This window comes from Solanum verrucosum, unplaced genomic scaffold (assembly GCF_900185275.1).
Source record: "Solanum verrucosum unplaced genomic scaffold, falcon-dt-bn FXZP01000274.1, whole genome shotgun sequence".
Lineage (NCBI taxonomy): Eukaryota > Viridiplantae > Streptophyta > Magnoliopsida > Solanales > Solanaceae > Solanum > Solanum verrucosum.
This window is the reverse complement of record NW_026020258.1, coordinates 1,624,905-1,643,581: the sequence shown is the minus strand read 5'-3', so window position 1 is coordinate 1,643,581 and position 18,677 is coordinate 1,624,905. Positions and strand designations below refer to the sequence as shown.

General features: G+C 37.6%; 1 protein-coding gene across 1 annotated transcript; it reads left to right on the top strand.

Moving 5' to 3' along the window:
* Positions 1 to 16,439: 16,439 nt before the first annotated feature.
* On the top strand, positions 16,440 to 17,986 carry LOC125833339 (uncharacterized). Its single transcript, XM_049512479.1, has 3 exons — positions 16,440 to 16,717; positions 16,916 to 17,079; positions 17,904 to 17,986. The coding sequence occupies exons 1-3, from the start codon at positions 16,440 to 16,442 to the stop codon at positions 17,984 to 17,986; spliced, it is 525 nt and encodes a 174-aa protein (XP_049368436.1).
* The last annotated feature ends 691 nt before the right edge of the window (positions 17,987 to 18,677 follow it).

The window sequence follows — 18,677 nt, the reverse complement described above, 5'->3', positions numbered from 1 at the left end:
CTACACGGTCTTTTGTAACTCCTTATATAGTAGTAAACTTTGGTGTCAGTCCATAAACTCTTTCAGAGCCCTTCTCAGTCTCTACTTCAGTTGGTGACCTAGTTATAGCTAGTCGAGTATACAGAAATTGCCTCGTCTCGGTCACTCAGAAAGTCACTTCAACAGATCATGTGGAGTTAGAAATGATAGATTTCGACATCATTTTAGGCATGTATTGGTTACATTATCGTTATGACTCAGTCGATTTTAGAACTAGAATTGTTCTGTTTCAGTTTCCAAAAAAGCCAGACTTAGAGTCGAAGGGTAGTTTCTCAGTGCCTGTGGGTCGATTCATCTCTTACCTCAAGGACAAATAAATTATTTCCAAACGGTATATGTATCATCTTATTTGGGTTACAGATTCAATCTTCGAAACCCCGACTCTTGAGTCACCTTCATCAGCTAGTGCTCCTTCCCCCAGGTTTCGACAAGATTAGAAAGGTAGGACATCAAGCTCTAAGTCTCAGGGGACTGCTTCAGGTAACAGGACCTTCCCAACATGTTCAAAGTGTGGTAAGAACCATTAGAGTAGGTGTTTTTCAGGCAAGGAAGGATTTTTTGGGTGTGGTCAGTCTAGCCATAGGTTGAAGGATTGCCCTTCTGCCAGGCAAGGGCAATGAGGTAACAACAATAGGGCTCAGTCTACACCTCCCGCAACACTAGCAGGTCACCCAAATAAGCAGGGTGTTTCGTTTGGTACAGGTGGCAGTCGGTGCCTAAACATGTTGTATGCTCTCCAGGCTTGCCAAAACTATGAAGAATTTCCTAATATGGTCACCGGGATGTTACGAGCCTTTCATTTAGATGTTTATGAATTGTTAGATCCAGGGGCTACACGGTCTTTTGTAACTCCTTATATTGTAGTAAACATTGGTGTCAGTCCAGAAACTCTTTCAGAACCCTTCTCAGTCTTTACTTCAGTTGGTGACCTAGTTATAGCTAGACGAGTATACAGAAATTGCCTCATCTCGGTCTCTCAGAAAGTCAGTTCAACAGATCTTGTGGAGTTAGAAATGATAGATTTCAACATCATTTTAGGCATGTATTGGTTACATTTTTGTTATGCCTCAGTCGAATTTAGAACTAGAACATTTCTGTTTCAGTTTCCAAAAAAGCCAGATTTAGAGTCGAAGGGTAGTTTCTCAGTTCCTGAGGGTTGATTCATCTCTTACCTCAAGGCCAGATAAATTATTTCCAAACGGTAGATGTATCATCTTGTTTGTGTAAAGGATTCAATCTTCGAAACCCCGACTCTTGAGTCAATCCAGTAGTAAATGAGTTTCTAGTAGTGTTTCCAGAAGGTCTTCCTAGAGTTCCTCCTGAAAGGGAAATCGACTTCGGAATATATCTCCTTCCAGATACCCAACCCATTTAGATTTCTCCTTACAAAATGGCTCCAACCGAGCTTAAGATATTTAATGAGTAGTTGAAAGACCTTCTAGATAAGGGCTTCATTAAACCTAGTATTTCTCTATGGCGTGTTCCAGTATTGTTCGTGAAATAGCAAGATGGTTCTATCAGAATGTGCTTTGACTATCGGCAGTTGAACAAAGTCACAATCAAGAATAAGTATCCCATCCCAAGGATTGATGACTTTTTCGACCAACTTCATGGTGCTAGTATTTGGACTTGCTCATTATCGTCTTTATCGATGATATGCTCATTTATTCTCGGAGTGAGGAGGAGCATGTGACTCATATAAGAATGGTTCTACGAATTCTCAAAGATCGCCAGTTATTCACTAAGTTCAGCAAATGTGAATTTTGGTTACAGTCGGTCGCTTTCCTTGGTCATATGGTATCTAGTGAAGGGATCCGAGTGGATTCTCATAAAATTGAGGCAGTACAATAGTGGACCAGCCCCTCATCTCCAACAGATATCAGAAGTTTCTTAGGTTTGGCCGTTTATTACAATAGATTTGTTGAAGAATTTTCATTCATAACTTCCCCATTGACCAGGTTGACTCAGAAAAAGGTCAAATTTCAAAGGTCATATGAGTGTGAGACAAACTTCTCAGAATTAAAGACTTGGTTGACTATAACTTCAGTTTTGACTCTACCAGATTGTTCAAATGGTTATGTGATTTATTGTGAGGTATCCAGGGTCGGCCTAGGTTTTGTGTTGATGCAGCGAGGTAAGGTCTTAGCTTATGCTTCTGTACAACTTAAGGTCCATTAGAAGAACTACCCGACTTATGACCTTGAGCTTGCAGCCATCGTATTTGCCCTAAAGATTTGGAGACACTACATGTATGATGTTCATGTTGATGTATTCAAAGATCATAAGAGGCTCTAGTATGTGTTCACCCAGAAAGAGTTGAATCTTCGTCGAAGGAGATGGCTTAAATTCCTGAAGGACTAGACATGAATGTGCTTTACCATCTTGGTAAGGGCAATGTAGTGGTTGATTCTCTCAGTAGACTGTATATGGGTAGTGTAGCACATGTTGAGGAAGAAAAGACAGAGTTAGCCAAAGATTTTCACCGGCTTGCACACTTAGTGGTTATCCTTACAGACACATCAGATGGTGGTGTGATAGTTCAGAATGGATAAGAATCTTCATTGGTAGCAGAGGTTAAATAAAAAAAGGTCAGTGATCCTATATTACTTCAGTTGAAAAGTTTTGTTCATCAGCAGAAAGTTGAGGTTTTCTCTCAACGGAGGGATGATGTACTTAGTTATCAGGGTAGCTTATATGTTCCTAATGTGGGTGAGTTAAGTTAGCAGTTCCTTACAGAAGCTTATAACTCTAGGTGTTCCATTCATCCAAGTTCAACTAAGATGTACCGTGATCTACGAGAAGTTTTTTGGTGGAACAACATAAAGAGGGACATAGAAGACTTTGTGTCTAAGTGTCCTAATTATCAACAAGTTAAGGCAGAGCATCAGAAACCTGGAGGTATGACTCAGGAGATTAGCATTCCTACATGGAAGTGGGAAGTGATAAACATGAACTTCATTACAGATTTACCTCATTCTCGCAGACAACATGACTCAATTTGGGTAATAGTGGATAGAGTTACTAAGTCCGCTCACTTCTTAGCTGTCAAGACTACACATTCAGTGGAGGACTACGCCAAAATATACACCAATGAGATAGTGAGGTTGCATGGGGTTCCCTTGTCTATCATCTCAGATAGAGGTCCTCAGTTTACCTATAAATTTCTAGGAATCATTTCAGAATGTTCTTGGTACTCATGTGAATCTCAGTCTAACATTTCATCCACAAATGGATGGCCAGGAAGAACATACCATTCAGACCTTAGAGGACATGTTGAGAGCTTGTGTGATCGATTTCAAGGGCAGTTGGGATGATCATCTACCTCTCATAGAGTTCACTTATAATAATAGCTTACATTCTAGTATTCAGATGGCCCTGTATAAGGCACTTTATGGGCGTAGATGCAGGTCCCCGATTGGTTTGTTTTGAAGTAGGTGAAGCAGCCTTGATTGGGCCAGATTCAGTTCACGAGGCTATGGAAAAAGTTCAGCTCATCAGAGATAGACTAAAGATAGTCTAGAATCGAAAGAAGTCCTATACAGATGTGAAGAAAAGCGACTTAGAGTTTGAAATTGATGCTTGGGTTTTCCTGAAGATGTCACCTATGAATGGGGTGATGAGATTCGGCAAGAAAGGGAAGCTCGGTCCTAGATACGTAGGTCCTTACATAATCCTGAAAAGGGTTGGTAGTGTGGCTTACGAGTTAGAGTTCCCAGAAAAACTAGTAGGGGTTCATCTAGTTTTTCATATTTCTTTGTTGAAGAAGTGTGTGGGTGATTCAGCATCGATAGTACCATTAGAGAGTGTGGTTGTGAAGGATAGTCTCACTTATGAAGAAGTGACAATTGAGATTCTTGACTGTCAGGTTCGTAGGTTGAGAAGTAAAGAAGTAGCTTTAGTGAAGGTTTTATGGATGAGTCATTCCGTAGAGGGAGCTACTTGGGAAGCAGAAGCAGCCATGAAGGCCAATTATGCTCACCTCTTTCGTTTCGATTCCATTTCAGCTTGAGGTAATAGTTCATCTCCAGTCTCTTAGTTTATTCTTACGTAAAATCAATCTCAATATCTTGTTCCGTTAGTTGTTCTTGCATTTCAGCATATTTGCATGCTCTTGGAACTCTCTTCAGTTAGATATCAGTTACAAGCACTTAGTGGTAGGGTTTGCATCTCCTTCCTTTCATACTCAGCTTGTTTAGACTTTATTCAAGGACGAATGTTCTTAAGAGGGAGATATTGTTACATCTCGGACTTAAGAAAATAGAAAATGCAGCTTTCCAGAATATGGTGTCATAGAAACCACCCATGGACAATAGGTAGAACCACGGATAGTAGGTAGGGTCCCGTGGTTCAGTCCATGTCTTAGGAGAATTTCAGAATCTAAAGATGACACCTACGGCCCTGAGCCACTCTCCGTTGATTAACTCACGGACCGTAGGTTGGTTCCATCATTGGGGTCCAGAGTTTGATGGTCTTTGATCCCACCCACGGTCGATCAGTATGGTCTGTGCACTACAACATTTTAGGCCTAAGGCCACACTAAATTTGGACAACGCTTGTAAAGTGTTGCCTTAAATATTTTTGGGTACACTTTTAAAGTGTAGCCTTAGTTTTTAGGTTTTGACCATGGTAACATTACCAACATTTGTCATGCGTGCTCTTTTGTGGTATAGGCTACATTTTTTAAGCGTATTCATATCATGATATAATTGGCAACACTTATTAACATCTAAGAATTCACTTTTAGGGTGTGGTATTTTTATAATTTAATAAACAACACTTTATAAGTGTGGCCTTACAGATTTCCTTAAATTTTCACTAAGTTATTTTATTCCCTCCAACATATTTAACTCTCCCTCTAATTTACAATTGACCAAAAAAGGAACTCATACAAAATAAATTTTAAAAAATTCAATATAAACAACTTTTAACTCTAAAAACAAATTTGTGCCCCAAATAAGAATTAGAGTTGCTATTTGCCCATATCAGAAATCTCACACCTAAAAAACCCTACTTCGTTCTTCTTCTTCTCATTTTGACTCATAAATTCTCCATTGTAACCAGTTCGTTATTTTTCAAATCTCAGTTTCATTCTACATTTTTCAGTACTTTGATGGATGGTGGTGATTTCCCTAATTTTTCTTCACCTTCATCCAAGAAACTGGAGAAATAGGTCGTAGAATTTCAACATTGTTTGGAGGAAGAAGGGATTTTACGGTAGTCGATACTTGGGTTGCCTACATTCGAGAAATTGGAGAAATAGTTTGAAGAATTTCGACAATGTTTTAAGGAATTAGGGGATTTACATGTGTGGATATGTGTTGTAACGACGAAGATAGATTCAATCACTATGCTCATAAATGCCAAACTTTTCCTATTCATCAGTTTACCCTGTTGATGGTATTCAAAAATCATAATTTTTATATGACTATCTTTTATTTTTATGAGATTTTGAATTGTTAGATGCAATTTGAGTTCTAAATAATCTGCACATTTTCTAAATTTGAGTTTAATTATTCTACATATAGTATTAAACTCGTTGTCCATTTGTATGACTTCTGTTATTTTTTCTGATACACCAGGTGCTACCTGATGAACTGCTTTGGAATAGTCATTCTTCAAAATACCGAGCCTATTTTCGTCCCTTTTTATGGAATGGGTCCAGATAATCTTAAAGAGTAGAAAGATCAGTTAAAGGACCTTTTAAACAAAGGTTTCATCATGCCCAACATCTCTCCATGGGGTGCTCTAGTTCTCTTAAGAAAGATAGTTCTATCACATGTGCATAGATTCATGCATAACCCTCCAAAATCAATGTCTTCTCTCTCAAGTTTTTTTCAAGCAAAACTAGGGTTCCAAGCTTTAAGTCTTCATTCAAAGAATTCAAGCTAGGGGTCTTCATTCTAGGTATGTTGGGATTTCATCAATGGATATCCCTTCACCCATTGAGTCCCAAAGAACTACAATTTTTTGTATTTCTTATGAATTCTCCAACCCTAGGGTTTCTATGATTTTATGGGTTTTTACTGTAAATTAATTCTTCTTCATAAATGATCCTTAATTGCATGTCTTATGAATTTCATGTTTTAAATGCAATTTTCATGAACACATTAATATCAAGTGTTTCCACTACAAATGATGCTATGTTAGATGCATGTCTCAAATTATTTTGATTTCCATGATTTATTATTCTTAATATAAAGTATCTTTCACTAAAAAAATTAGTTTTCCTGATTTATGAGCTACTCAGTATTTATCAGTTATTAGTGTGATTCAATATTATTAGGATTATTTTTGTTTCCATTTTAATTGCTTGTTTCCATGAGAGTTATACTTAGCACCAAGTGGATTAAAGGATGAAGGATTCCGGTCCACATTTGTGGACCTTTATTAGAAATATCTAAGTCCTAAAAACTACTTTGATCATCCATAAAAGTATACCCTGATTCATGAAACATCTTTGATTAACCCAAAGTTCGAGTAAGGCCCGGAACACAAACGGATATGACTTAGGCTGCCCATCATAACTTAAATATTGATGACTGATTTCACATTTCACCTTAAGTTATAAGCCACATGGAGACTACTTTTAATAAATAATAATTTGTTATAAATTTAAAGACAGACTTACCATCATCTGTGGGAGTTCCAACATCAACTTCATTGGTGAATGCCGTAGCTGCCTCATACATCCCCTTCTTAACAAAGTAAGCATAAAGACACTTGTCCAACCTGAAGAATAACCAATAAAATCTCACTAATTTGATGTAAACAATTGTCTCTAAAATATTTTTCTGATGAAGTCCCCATTAAATATTAATTAAAAGGAAAAAAAAATCAAATATTACTTTATTCTATTTTATATTGGTCAATCTCATCCTTTCATTATACTTTTTTCCTCTCATGCCCATACAATTATCAAACTGTCTCCATTTGTTCCTATTATTAGTTGAGCTCATGGTGAATATGAGAAAAACGAGTTAATACTAATGTATAACATTAATTTAAGTTGGAGCTTAATTAAGGGTTAAGAAAATCAAAATATAGTAAGATTAAGCAAAAGCTTTAATAACTAACAAATTTCTTAAGTTTAGGATAATGTAGGTATAAATGATTTTTCATCCTTTTAAATCCATCTACCCTTCCCATATTTTAGTAGGTTGGATTTAATTTTTTAAAATTAATAGATCATTTTGGGCATGAAACAAGGCACTTGTATAGAAATTAGGGTCATTTTTATTAGATCTATAGCCAAAAAATTCACAAGAAAAAAAATCTAAACATAAAAAAGTATGTATTTTTATTTTGTTTATTTCATGGTAAATGAAAGAAAAATATATTTTATTGTTTGATTGAAAAAGTAAGAAAATAAAACTATTAAAAAAGAATTCAATGGATTGATTTATGACCTATTATTTTATAACTTTGACGCAACCATTTATTTTCCATTGATCTCACCAAGATTGACCCCAATCAACAACTTGACATGTTTTAAATCAACTCAACCATTTTAAAAGAATACTCAATATATATATATATATATATATATATATATATATATATGTATATAAATTTATGTTTTACATAAAAAAAAATTATCAAAAAAATCCTCACCTCAAATTATGAAAACATAAAAGGAAAAAAGTACACGACAAAACACCATATATCATAAAAAAAAAGTCATAAATTTTATACTCACAGGTTTTGATGATTCGATGAAGCCATAATCCGGAATGAATTGGAGAAAGAGAACAAAATGGGGGTGAACACCAAATGGAAGACAAGAAACAACAAAGAAAATATATTTTTGACTTGAGAATAATGAGTGATAAAAGAGACAAGAAAAAGAAGAATGCAAATAAAGAAAAGAAAAAAAAATTGATATCTACATTTTCATTGTTAAAATGAAAAATTATTTATTACAAAGTGTATGTAATAAAAAAATATGGCATGTAAATGAATGGTGGGTGACATTTTACAAATAAAAAATTGTATTGACTTTAAAAGTTTGAGAAAGAAAAAAGAGAGGACTAAAAGGTTGAAAAAAGGAAAAAGAAATCTACAATTTCATTGTTAAAATGGAAAATCATTTATTATAATAGTGTGCAACATAATGAAACGCAAAATATACAATAATATGAATGATGGGTGATAATTTACTAACCAAAAAAATTGTATTTAGTTAAGGAGAGTGAGAAACAAAATAGATGGGAAAAAAAATGCCGAAAAACAAAAACAAATCCATTCTATCATTATTAATATGAAAAAAAAAAAATTTAATGTGTGTAGAAAAAAATAAGCCAACTAAACAATGCAGTAAATTGAAGGCGTTGTGATAATATTGCTAGTGAATAAAAAACAAAAAACATATCCACAAAAACATTCAAAGTAATAAAAAGTATTCTTATTTTATCTCCTCAACTATGATTTTCTTTATGACTTGAATTTTTTTTTTTCTTTTTTAATCAATTATTCACATTACACTTTTTTTACTTAAAGAAGTGGGTGAGGTTTGATAGAAAACTATAAGGTCTTGTTCGGTAATTTTATTTTTAATAAATTGATTTGTTTGCCAAATTTAAAAAGTATCTGAATATCAATTCTTAACTATTTGAGAACATTTTTAAACGAGTTCTTAGATATATACATTTTCAAATTAGTTGTGAAGATAATTAAAGGACCTTGTGTAACATCCCGCCTTAGAAAGAGGTAAATTTAGAATGAACTAACTTGGAAAGAGCCAAATCTAAAATTTTACTAGTTATGCTTAAGTTATGAGTTTTGGATCAACTTCAAACGATCATAACTTTCAGTACAGGATGAGTTAGGAGGCCCATAAAATATCAAATGAAAGCTCTTGGAATCCTCTTTCCAACGCCACCAAGTTTGCTAAATTTCAAGCTAGTAGAAGGGAGATATGCCAATTTGAAGTCAGCATGTCCAGTTAAGGAAAGTTACCCAAATTAGTGAGGGGGTATTTTGATGAGTGTTTTTGAAGTATTGCTTTCGTTCTTGAATTAGGATGGATTTGATGAGTTCTTCATATAAGTGTATGAGTTTGAGAGTTGTTTATGAGTAGATTGTCGTGTACTTGTATTGGGTTATTGAATCTAAGGAAAATTTGAGAAAAGAAATTAATCCTAGATGAATTAGGGTCAGAAAATGAGAAGCAAAACTTGTCAGATAATTTTGTGGGAGGGCAGGCGCGGGGGCGCCAGCAGTGCGTTTGGGTCGCCTACTCCCGCCCTTTTACCATCGTTTTCCCCATCTGAGTTCTTTTAAAGTGTACCTTCACTCCTTGTTGATTCTAACTACTATAAACTACTTCTAAAATATCAACAAATCATTCATAACATGAATCATAACCCTTGAATTCATAATTCAAATTCAAGGCACAGTTAAGAGTTAATTCTTGAGAGTTCTATCGAATCATTTTGAGAAGTCTGTTACAATCTTTTAAAATTTGTTTTAAGACTTGAGTACTTGAGTTTGAGGATGAGGAGAGTAAAATTCATTTTTTCACAATGATATATGGGAACTAAGTATTCCCAAGAGTAAATGTGTATACATTTAAGAAGAGAGGAAACACCTATTTCCAATAGAGTTCATGAGAAGTTTTGAGTACTATATCTTTTAAGAGAAACCTTTTGAGTAAAAATTTCAAAGTTGAGGATGAGGAAATGTTTTTTTTAAAACATATGAGCTAAATTATATTTTGGGAGTAGTATTGAGCACCGATATGGGGGAGAGTTCAAACAACTCACAACCCCCATAAACCATGTAGCCAACGTGGGTACAAAAGGTCATACTTTTGAGATGATTCCTTATAGATATTTAAGCATAGCTTAGTGGATCCACTTAGTTGAGGAGTTCTATACCCCAACAATATATAAGACAGTTCTGGCAGCATGGGCGAGATGCTTTATCATCACATAGCTCATTGTCATGGTTGTCGATTAGAGAATCTCCCAAACAAAGTTTATTTTGTATTTTTACATACAAGTTGAGTTACATTGTATTTTACAATACATTGAGTTGCAATCTACTATTTTAAAAGCTTTCTTTATATCACATTATTGTTATTGCTTATATATTGAAATGAGTTGAGATTGAGTTGAGGTTGAGTTCAGTTGAGATGAGGTAAGTTGTTTCTTCAGTTCTAGTTTAAGCTTATGTCAAGTTTTAGATTTCCCCTTACATGCTCGTACATTCAATATACTGAAGTCACTTGGCCTGCATCGTTTCATGATGTAGATATAGGTAACGAGGATCATCAAACAACGCTTTGTTGATCCATTCAAGTTCCAGATTTGTTTGGTGAGCCTCATTGCTTCTGGAGGATCCCTAATTTATGTTTTATCATTCCGGTTTTGTTATTAGGATGTCGTGGGTCTTGTCTTGAAGTCCATCTCAGTTAGTAGAGGCTTCATAGATAGTTAGACAGTAGTTCATGAGTCTTTTCATTTTCAAAATGTTAATATTTTAGACTTGAGTTGTGTATTCTGGCTAGTTGAATATTCTATTATATTCTGAGATTATTCTTTAAGTTTATCTTTTGAGATTATTCTATGTTAAGTAAGTCTTCCGCTGAGAGTTGAGCCAGGCCAAAGTTTGTTTGGGGACAACAATGGTTCTCGAGTGCCAGCCACACCCAGGGTGTAGGCTTAGGGCGTGAAAAACTTAGTATCAGAGCACATAGTTCAATAGTCCTAGGGTGTCAATTAAGCCATGTTTGTAGAGTCCTAGTTATTGATGTGAAGCGCGCCACATCTATAATTAGGATACTGCGACATTTAGGAACTATCTCACTTCTTTCATACTTTTTTCGTGCGATAGAGTGCATCTCTATAAAAGTTTCTTTCTAATTCGTGCTTGCACGTATCTTTCAGATCATACCTCCATGAAGAGTTATTCGAGGTCGTCCTGCGAGGAAAAATATTAACCCTCAGGATCAAGGGGTCCCTGATGCACCAGAAGTGCAACCCCAAGGGGAGGTTACTAATGCTGAGTTTCGGGATGATATCCGGATGTTGAGTCAAATGGTGACTAACCAAGTTGGGAAACAGAGAGCGGTTCAACAGGATGTGGATGATACAACTAGGATCTGTGAGTTCTTAAGGATGAATCCACCAAACTTCACCGATTCAAGTGTCACTGAGGATACATAAAACTTTGTGGAAGAGTTGCAGAATGTTTTTTGAGGTTATGCATGGTGCGGATGCTAAGCGAGTGGAACTCGCTGTATACTGATTAATATTTCAAGGACACTTCATCCAATTCTAAGTGTCAACGATCTCAAGTCAGTATAATAGCACAACCAAATGAGTTGGGGTGGAATCACATAGGGAGTGGTACGTGTTTAAGATTCAATAAAAATGTGCGAATATGCTCAAGTAAGTCATAGGAATAGACATTATCGAATAGAAACATAATTCAAATTAAGGGGTGACAGAAATGTCAAATAACAGGGGGTTTTGGTTTTAATTATCAACTACAGTAGCAACAAAAAATACAATTAACAAATAATGAGACGGGTTCTTGGGATATGATTTGATTATAGGCTAATGTAGACGAATGGTAATTGCAACTATTAGAAAATAGCTGTAAATTAGTGAATAAGCTAGACTATAGAGGAAGTAAACTTTCTCTCAAACAATTTACCCCGAATCAAGTTAATTTCTCTCGAACATCAAAAAGCATGCAAAATAAGAACAGCCTACGCCTTATTCCATTCACTCTCTCGAGCTGAATGTGTGGAAAAGGGTTTAGGATGCACTCTCTCGAGCTGAATCCATGAAAACTCAATACCCAGAGACCATCAATCATTAATCTTGGTTTTAAAACCTCTCTCTCGAGCAAGCCAAAAACACAAAGGTGGAACTGTATTTGCAACTACAATTCTGAAATAAAACCACAATTAATGATTGAAATCACTTCTAAACAGCATTTAAACTAACAAAGAGCAATACCCATAAACTAAATCAGCCCATAATCACACCCCAAGAATTGGGGTTTTAGGACATTATAAAAAGATAAAAATCGTTACCAAATTGTGTTTCCATCAACTGGGTACGATTAATTTCATCCTTACAAAGGTCCAAATTGAAGAATATCAAAGACCCACTTCCAATTTCTCAAAAATGAAAAACCTCAATTCTTCAAAGCTAAGAAAAAACTTGTCTCAATACTTAGAGTTCCAACTTGAAAGTATTATAGATTAAAAGATTCATGATACTAAACTGAATGTTCAAAATTGTATTTATTGTCTCCAAAAATATGCTAGGAAGGGCCATTCAGCGTAGTAACTCAGACTTCCCGATTAACTCGACGATCCCCCGTTTGGTCAATTCCGTTGCCTTTTTGCCTTGGGCTTCAGCATCCTTCTGGTTTGTAACTTTGGGCGATCTAACTCTGCGTAGCGGAATCACTCGGTGATCCACCGACTGCTCCTTTCTCTCGCCAACTTGATTTTATCCTTCATGGCATCACACACTGGAACTTTAGGTGGTCAAATGGCCACTCAGTGACTCGCCAAATGGACTTGGCAATCACCAGGCTTGCTTTTCTTCCTTGTTTCAGCTCGCTTCATTCCTTTTTGCAATTTAGTGTCCCTACTTTGTTCCTCAATTCAAATAACTGGAAATCAAGGATTTTACATCAGTTATTAGCACAAAATAAGCATTTGAGGACACTAAATCATTATAAACAAAGCCCTAAATGAGTCTAAATCTCGGACTCATCAACATCCCCAACTTAAAATTTTGCTTGTCCTCAAGTAAAACTCAAGTTTAGTAGTTCAAAAAGGATGTCTCAAAAAGTGCTACACAAGAATCAATCATGAATGCACACAACAAAACTCAACTTACTCATGCAAAGATCAATTGTGCACTCAAAGACTCAAGTTGTGACTCACCATTATTAAAGATTTTCAAGTTCACTATACTTGCTTCAAATGTAAGTTCAAGCTCAACAAAGGTACTCAAATGTCCTCACACAAAGAATGATTCCATATTCACCCACAGTGGTTCAACATTTTATAGCTCCAGAATCACATGCAACTCTCACACTCACAAATATGAACACATGCATGTCTTCACCCATAAATTTGCCCTTATTTTCCAACCAACACTTGTTTCAGCTCACTCAAGATGAAAAAGGTCTTTCCAAGGCTTGTAAAGGGGCTTAGTGTAAAGGTATGGTCATTTAGGCTTAGGCTCAGTGGTTGCTTATCCTCATGAAACGTGGTATTTACAACACTTCCTTTCATTCAACATTTTTATTCATGCTCAAAAGTCACCCCATTATTTACTTTCCATGGAATACCGGACATCCCATTTGTTTTGCCAATTTCACAACTTTATTCCACAACTTTTTCAGTCTTTTTTCCTTTTTCATTCTCTTTTTCTTTTTCTCTTCTTTTTTTTGTATGGAGGGCTTCCATCTTTCTCAAAACCATGGATAAAAGGGGAATTTCTTTACACTTCTTGATTTACCTTTTCTTTACACCACACCCCCCATTTAGGCTTTTGACCTAAGTTGTCTATTCAAACAAACCACACTTCATGAGGATTATGGGTGAATGTATAAAAAAGGGTCACATTTTCATCAAGTTTCTTCCAAGAAAAAGGCTAAGGCTCAAAGGGTGTTCAGGCAAAGTTCAGACACTCACAAGGTAGGCCACAAAAGAGGTATAATGTTAAAGTGTTTCACTCTTTAAAATTGTTGCGTAAGATTATTTCAAGAGCATGCATCACTTAGTAAACCGGACCAACGGGGCAAATTCTAGGTGTCATCACACTTTGTTCAAGGTAAGCTCATCACACAAGGCATTGGCACCAATATCAAACATGACTCCACACTTTTGCTAGTGTGCAATGTTCATCACAAAAGACTCAATTCGATAATTGGCTAGTCACAAAGAGATGCAAAATGTTCACATATTATTTATGCATCTTCATTTGGCATCATCGTAGTCGCACATTCATTTTTGTTCAATTTAGAGCACCATTCAACTCATCGATATTGATCATAACCGATACTCAAATTTTCACAAGAACAACCACATTCAAACGCAATAAAAAGGGTGGCAAATATTTTTTAGAAGGGTCAAAAAACCATTTTCAATTAAAACAAGGAGCCACAAGCTCAAATATTCACAACATAGTGCCAAAACATAATATAAAGCACAAAACCCAATATATATAAAGAAAATATCAGAAACACAAGAGGTAGGTATGGAAATACCTCACCCCACCACAAACAAAAAGCTATTTGTCCTTAAATGCATTAAAAACACTTAAAATCAATAAAAGTGTTAGAGAGTGAGGTAAAGAGAAGTCATGTTTATGCAGTTGCTCCATCCATCGGGGCATCAGTGCCCGGTGCATCACTCTAAACTTTGGCATCAGTGCTCGGATCACATCAACAATACCAGCTCCACTATAGTCATCCAAAGGTGTGTCTGCCAAATAGGTCTACACAGCTGCATCTACCATTGCCTCCTCAACCTCCGTTAGGCCCTTATAAGAAGCCTCATCATCAACACCAAGCCGCTCCTCATCAATCTCGGCCTCGGACTCAGCAGCGGCCACCTACTCAACTAGAACCTCATCTCATGTGATAGCTAGAGGCACATCTTGATCAACTGGTAAGTCAGGGATCTCTACTGTACCGAAAATCATAGACATATCAGTGGACTTCATCTGGTCCAAATCTCTCCTCAGTTCAGCAATGGCGGCCTTCAGAGTCTTCACCTCCTCTATGGCCCATTGGCCTTGCTCACACACCGATATATTTGTCGTAAGGGCATCAATAGTACAACCCAATGATGTCACAACATCAGTAAGAGCCCTCTCGATCATGCCAGGAATAGTGGTCTCAAGTCTGGAGGCGCGTCTATTAACAGAATGGGCTAGTTCCCTATTCGTAGTAATGTAGCCTAAGTGAGTGGAGGTCGGGCAGCAGAAGGAACAACAGTACCAGATCTAGGGGCAAGGGAGCTGCAGAGGAACTATGTCATGGAAGGAGTAGGGTTAATATACGTGAAGGCCCAGGGGCTGGAGTAGGCAATATTGCCTCTGCAGGTAGTGTCTGGACATCAACAACCGAGGATGTGTCCACCGGGGTTGCCTTCCTTCTTCTCGGCCTCATCTTTCAAGTACTCCGCCTCAATTCTCCGGATGTCAGTAGAGGATGTGGGAATCACTTCCACATCCTTATTCCCATCTCTAGGCACCCGAGCTTGTCTGCACAACTCGGTAATCAACACCGAGAAAGGTAGAGATATTTGGCAATGCTTGGCCCTCATAAGCATCTTATGTTCAATAATCATCCCAAGTTCAGCCTCGTCCCATTAATGATGAAACTAAGACAAGTTGCTTTGGCGTGGTAGAGAATCGACTCGTTCTAGGATGGCATAATGGTACTGTTGATGAAGCCAAACCAATACATCACTTCTACACTGAGGTCCTTCTTCTCAATGGGTGCTCCAACCTCTACCCACTTGGGAGTACCATCTGATATCGGAGGAGCCAACCATTTCTTCATTTTTTTCCAATGTTTTTGTCCTGATCTTGTATTAACAGTCATCCTCAAGTCTAGTTGAACATTGTAGGACTGCATTGATGGCAGCACTATCACAATTTACCTTCTTACCCCTGACGACCACATAGTGGTCAAAAATATGTTGTGAAGGGCCATTCGGCGTAGTAAGTCGAGCTTGCCAATCAACTCGGCAATCCACCCTTTAGTCAATTCCATCGCCTTTTTGCCTTGGACTTCAGCATCCTCCAGGTTTGTAACTTTGGGCTATCAAACTTTCCATTGCGGAATCACTCGGTGATCCACCGACTACTCCTTTCTCTCGCCAACTTGATTTTTTCCTTCAAGGCTTGGCACACTGGAACTTTAGGCATTCAAATGGCCACTCGCCGACTCGCAAAATGGACTTGGCAATCATCAGGCTCTTTTTTCTTTCTTCTTTTGGCTCGCTTCATCCCTTTTTGCAAATTAGTGTCCCTGCTTTGTTCGTCAATCCAAATACCTAGAAATCAAGGATTTTACATCAGTTATTAGCACAAAATAAGCATTTGAGGACACTAAAACATTATAAACAAATCCCTAAATGAGTCCAAATCTCAGATTCATCACATACCAATCGACGGGTGTTGCTAGAGTATGGTACGACCAATGGAATAAGAGTAAAGCTGAAAGTGCACCAACTGCGAGTTGGACTGCGTTCGAGGAGGCCTTCATGGGGCATTTTTTTCCACGTGAACTAAGAGAGGAAAAGGTAACATAATTCCTCAGTCTTAAGTAGGAATCTATGAGTGCATTAGTATAGCCTTAGGTTCACCCAACTTTCCTACTATGCCCCAAAAATAGTTGCTGATATTAGGAGCAGGATGAGCTTGTTTGTTTCTGGGTTGTCTCGTCTATCAAGCAAAGAGGCTAAAGCAACTATGTTGGTAGGAGACATGGACATAGCAAGACTTACGATCCATCTACAACAGGTTGAGGAAGATAAGCTAAGAGATAGAGAAGAGTTTCGGAATAAGAAGGCTAAGACAACAAGAAATGAGTCAGGGCAGCAGAAAAGCAATGTGAACCGGTCATCCTTTCAACACAAGCCAAATGGACCTGCTCCCTTATTTACGAGTGCACTTGCACCTAGGAAAAAAAGGTAAGTTCAAGAATCAAAACTCTCTAAACTTCAGAGCTAGACATGCACAGTCTCAAGGTAGTGTGACAAAATGTGGTAATAGGACTCCTGCATGTGCTAAGTGTTGTAGGAACCCCTAAGAGTTTGTCGTGATGCCTCCACTCATTGCTTCAAGTGTGGTCAGAATGGTCATTTCATGAGATATTGCCCAAAGAACAGGCAGGGCAATGACAATGGGGACAATAGATCCCAATCTTCTTTAGTGGCTCTGCCAGATAGTGATGTACCTAGAGGATCTACTTCAGGGATAGGCGGAGGAGCAAGCCGTCTGTATGTTATCATTGGTCGCCAGGAGCAAGAGAATTTTCTAGATGTTGTCACTGGTATGATCAAGGTGTTTAATTTATATGTATATGCATTTCTAGATCCAAGAGTGAGTCTATCTTTTGTGACTCCTTATGTTGCTATGAATTTTGATATCCTTCCTGAACAACTTCTTTAGCCCTTGAGTGTTTCCACACATGTTGGTGAGTCTATTCTAGCTGAGAGAGTTAATCGTGGTTGTACCCTTTCTGTCAATCACAAGGACACCATGGTTGACTTAGCCGAGTTATACATGGTAGATTTTGATCATATTCTTGGTATGGACTGGCTTCATGCTTGTTATGCCTAAGTTGATTGTAGAACTCGAGTTGTAAAGTTTCAGTTTCCTAATGAGTGAGTTATAGAGTGGAGGAGTAGTTTAGCAGTGCCTAAGGGTCGTTTTATTTCATACCTTAAGGAGAAAAAGTTAGTTTCCAAGGGGTGCATCTATCAGTTAGTCCAAGTTAATGACTCTAGTGTAGAGACACCGCCTATTCAGTAAGTTCTAGTTGTGTGTGAGCTTCCAGAGGTCTTTCCAGCTGATATTCCTAAAGTCCCTCCTTAGAGAGAAATATACTTCGATATGGATATTCTCTTTGATATTCGTCCTATCTCTATTAAGCCATATAGAATGGCTTCAGCTTAGTTGAAAGAATTAAAAAAGTAGTTAAAAGACCTTCTTGAGAAGGTTTCATTCGACCCAATGTCTCACATTGGGGCGCTTCGGTCTTATTTGTCAGGAAGAAAGATGGTTCTCTTAGGATGTGTATAGATTATCGTCAGTTGAACAAGGATACTATCAAGTAGCACCGCAACCTCATTATTGATTATGTTAACTCTACAGCACCATGGAAGGGACCACAGGTTGGCCTACCTTCTTTGGGTGCTGATCTTTCTAGAGATGTGGAGAAGATTAAGATTGAGTAGGTTGCAGATACTACTATGCCTGCCACAACAGCAGAGGCACGGGATCCCCCCTCCACTTTCACTAGTCATGCTTCTAGCTCTTCACGAGCCTCTACCCCTTCAAGATCTAATGTTGTTCCTCTGTCTCGAGTTCAAAAATTATAGACTTAGATTTTCCACCCTATTGCAGCACATGAGACCATGGATGCAGAGGTCAGTAGAGGAGTCCGAGACTCGCATGCAGAGGATGATGGATGCAAAGATTCAGTCGGTCCACAAGCGGTTAGATGCTTTCAATCTTTGAGTAGTAGAGAGTTTTGGGTCCACTATTGATTTTACTACTATCCAGATGGAGTTGACTAGGCTCCGGTTTGATGTTGATGCCCTCCTTTCACCAGCTAAGGATATCCCAAAGCCCACACCTGAGGATGAGGCAGATGAGAAGGTGATCACTACACTGTTTGTCGATGCAAAGCCACCACCTCACCCTTCTCGTACTGCTGGCAAGCGCACCCGCTCTTTTGAGCATACTCCAGATGTTTGTAAGGTCCGATGAGCTAGGAAGAGAGAGAGGCAGCAGGTCAAGGCAACATAGAGACAGTCTCTTTTAAGGAGGAACTGCGACAGTAGAGAGCTTGTGAGATGGTAGATGCGGGTGCATCGCGTTTGAGGAGCACTACTGATATTTTTCCCACTATTAATGAGGGTGCTA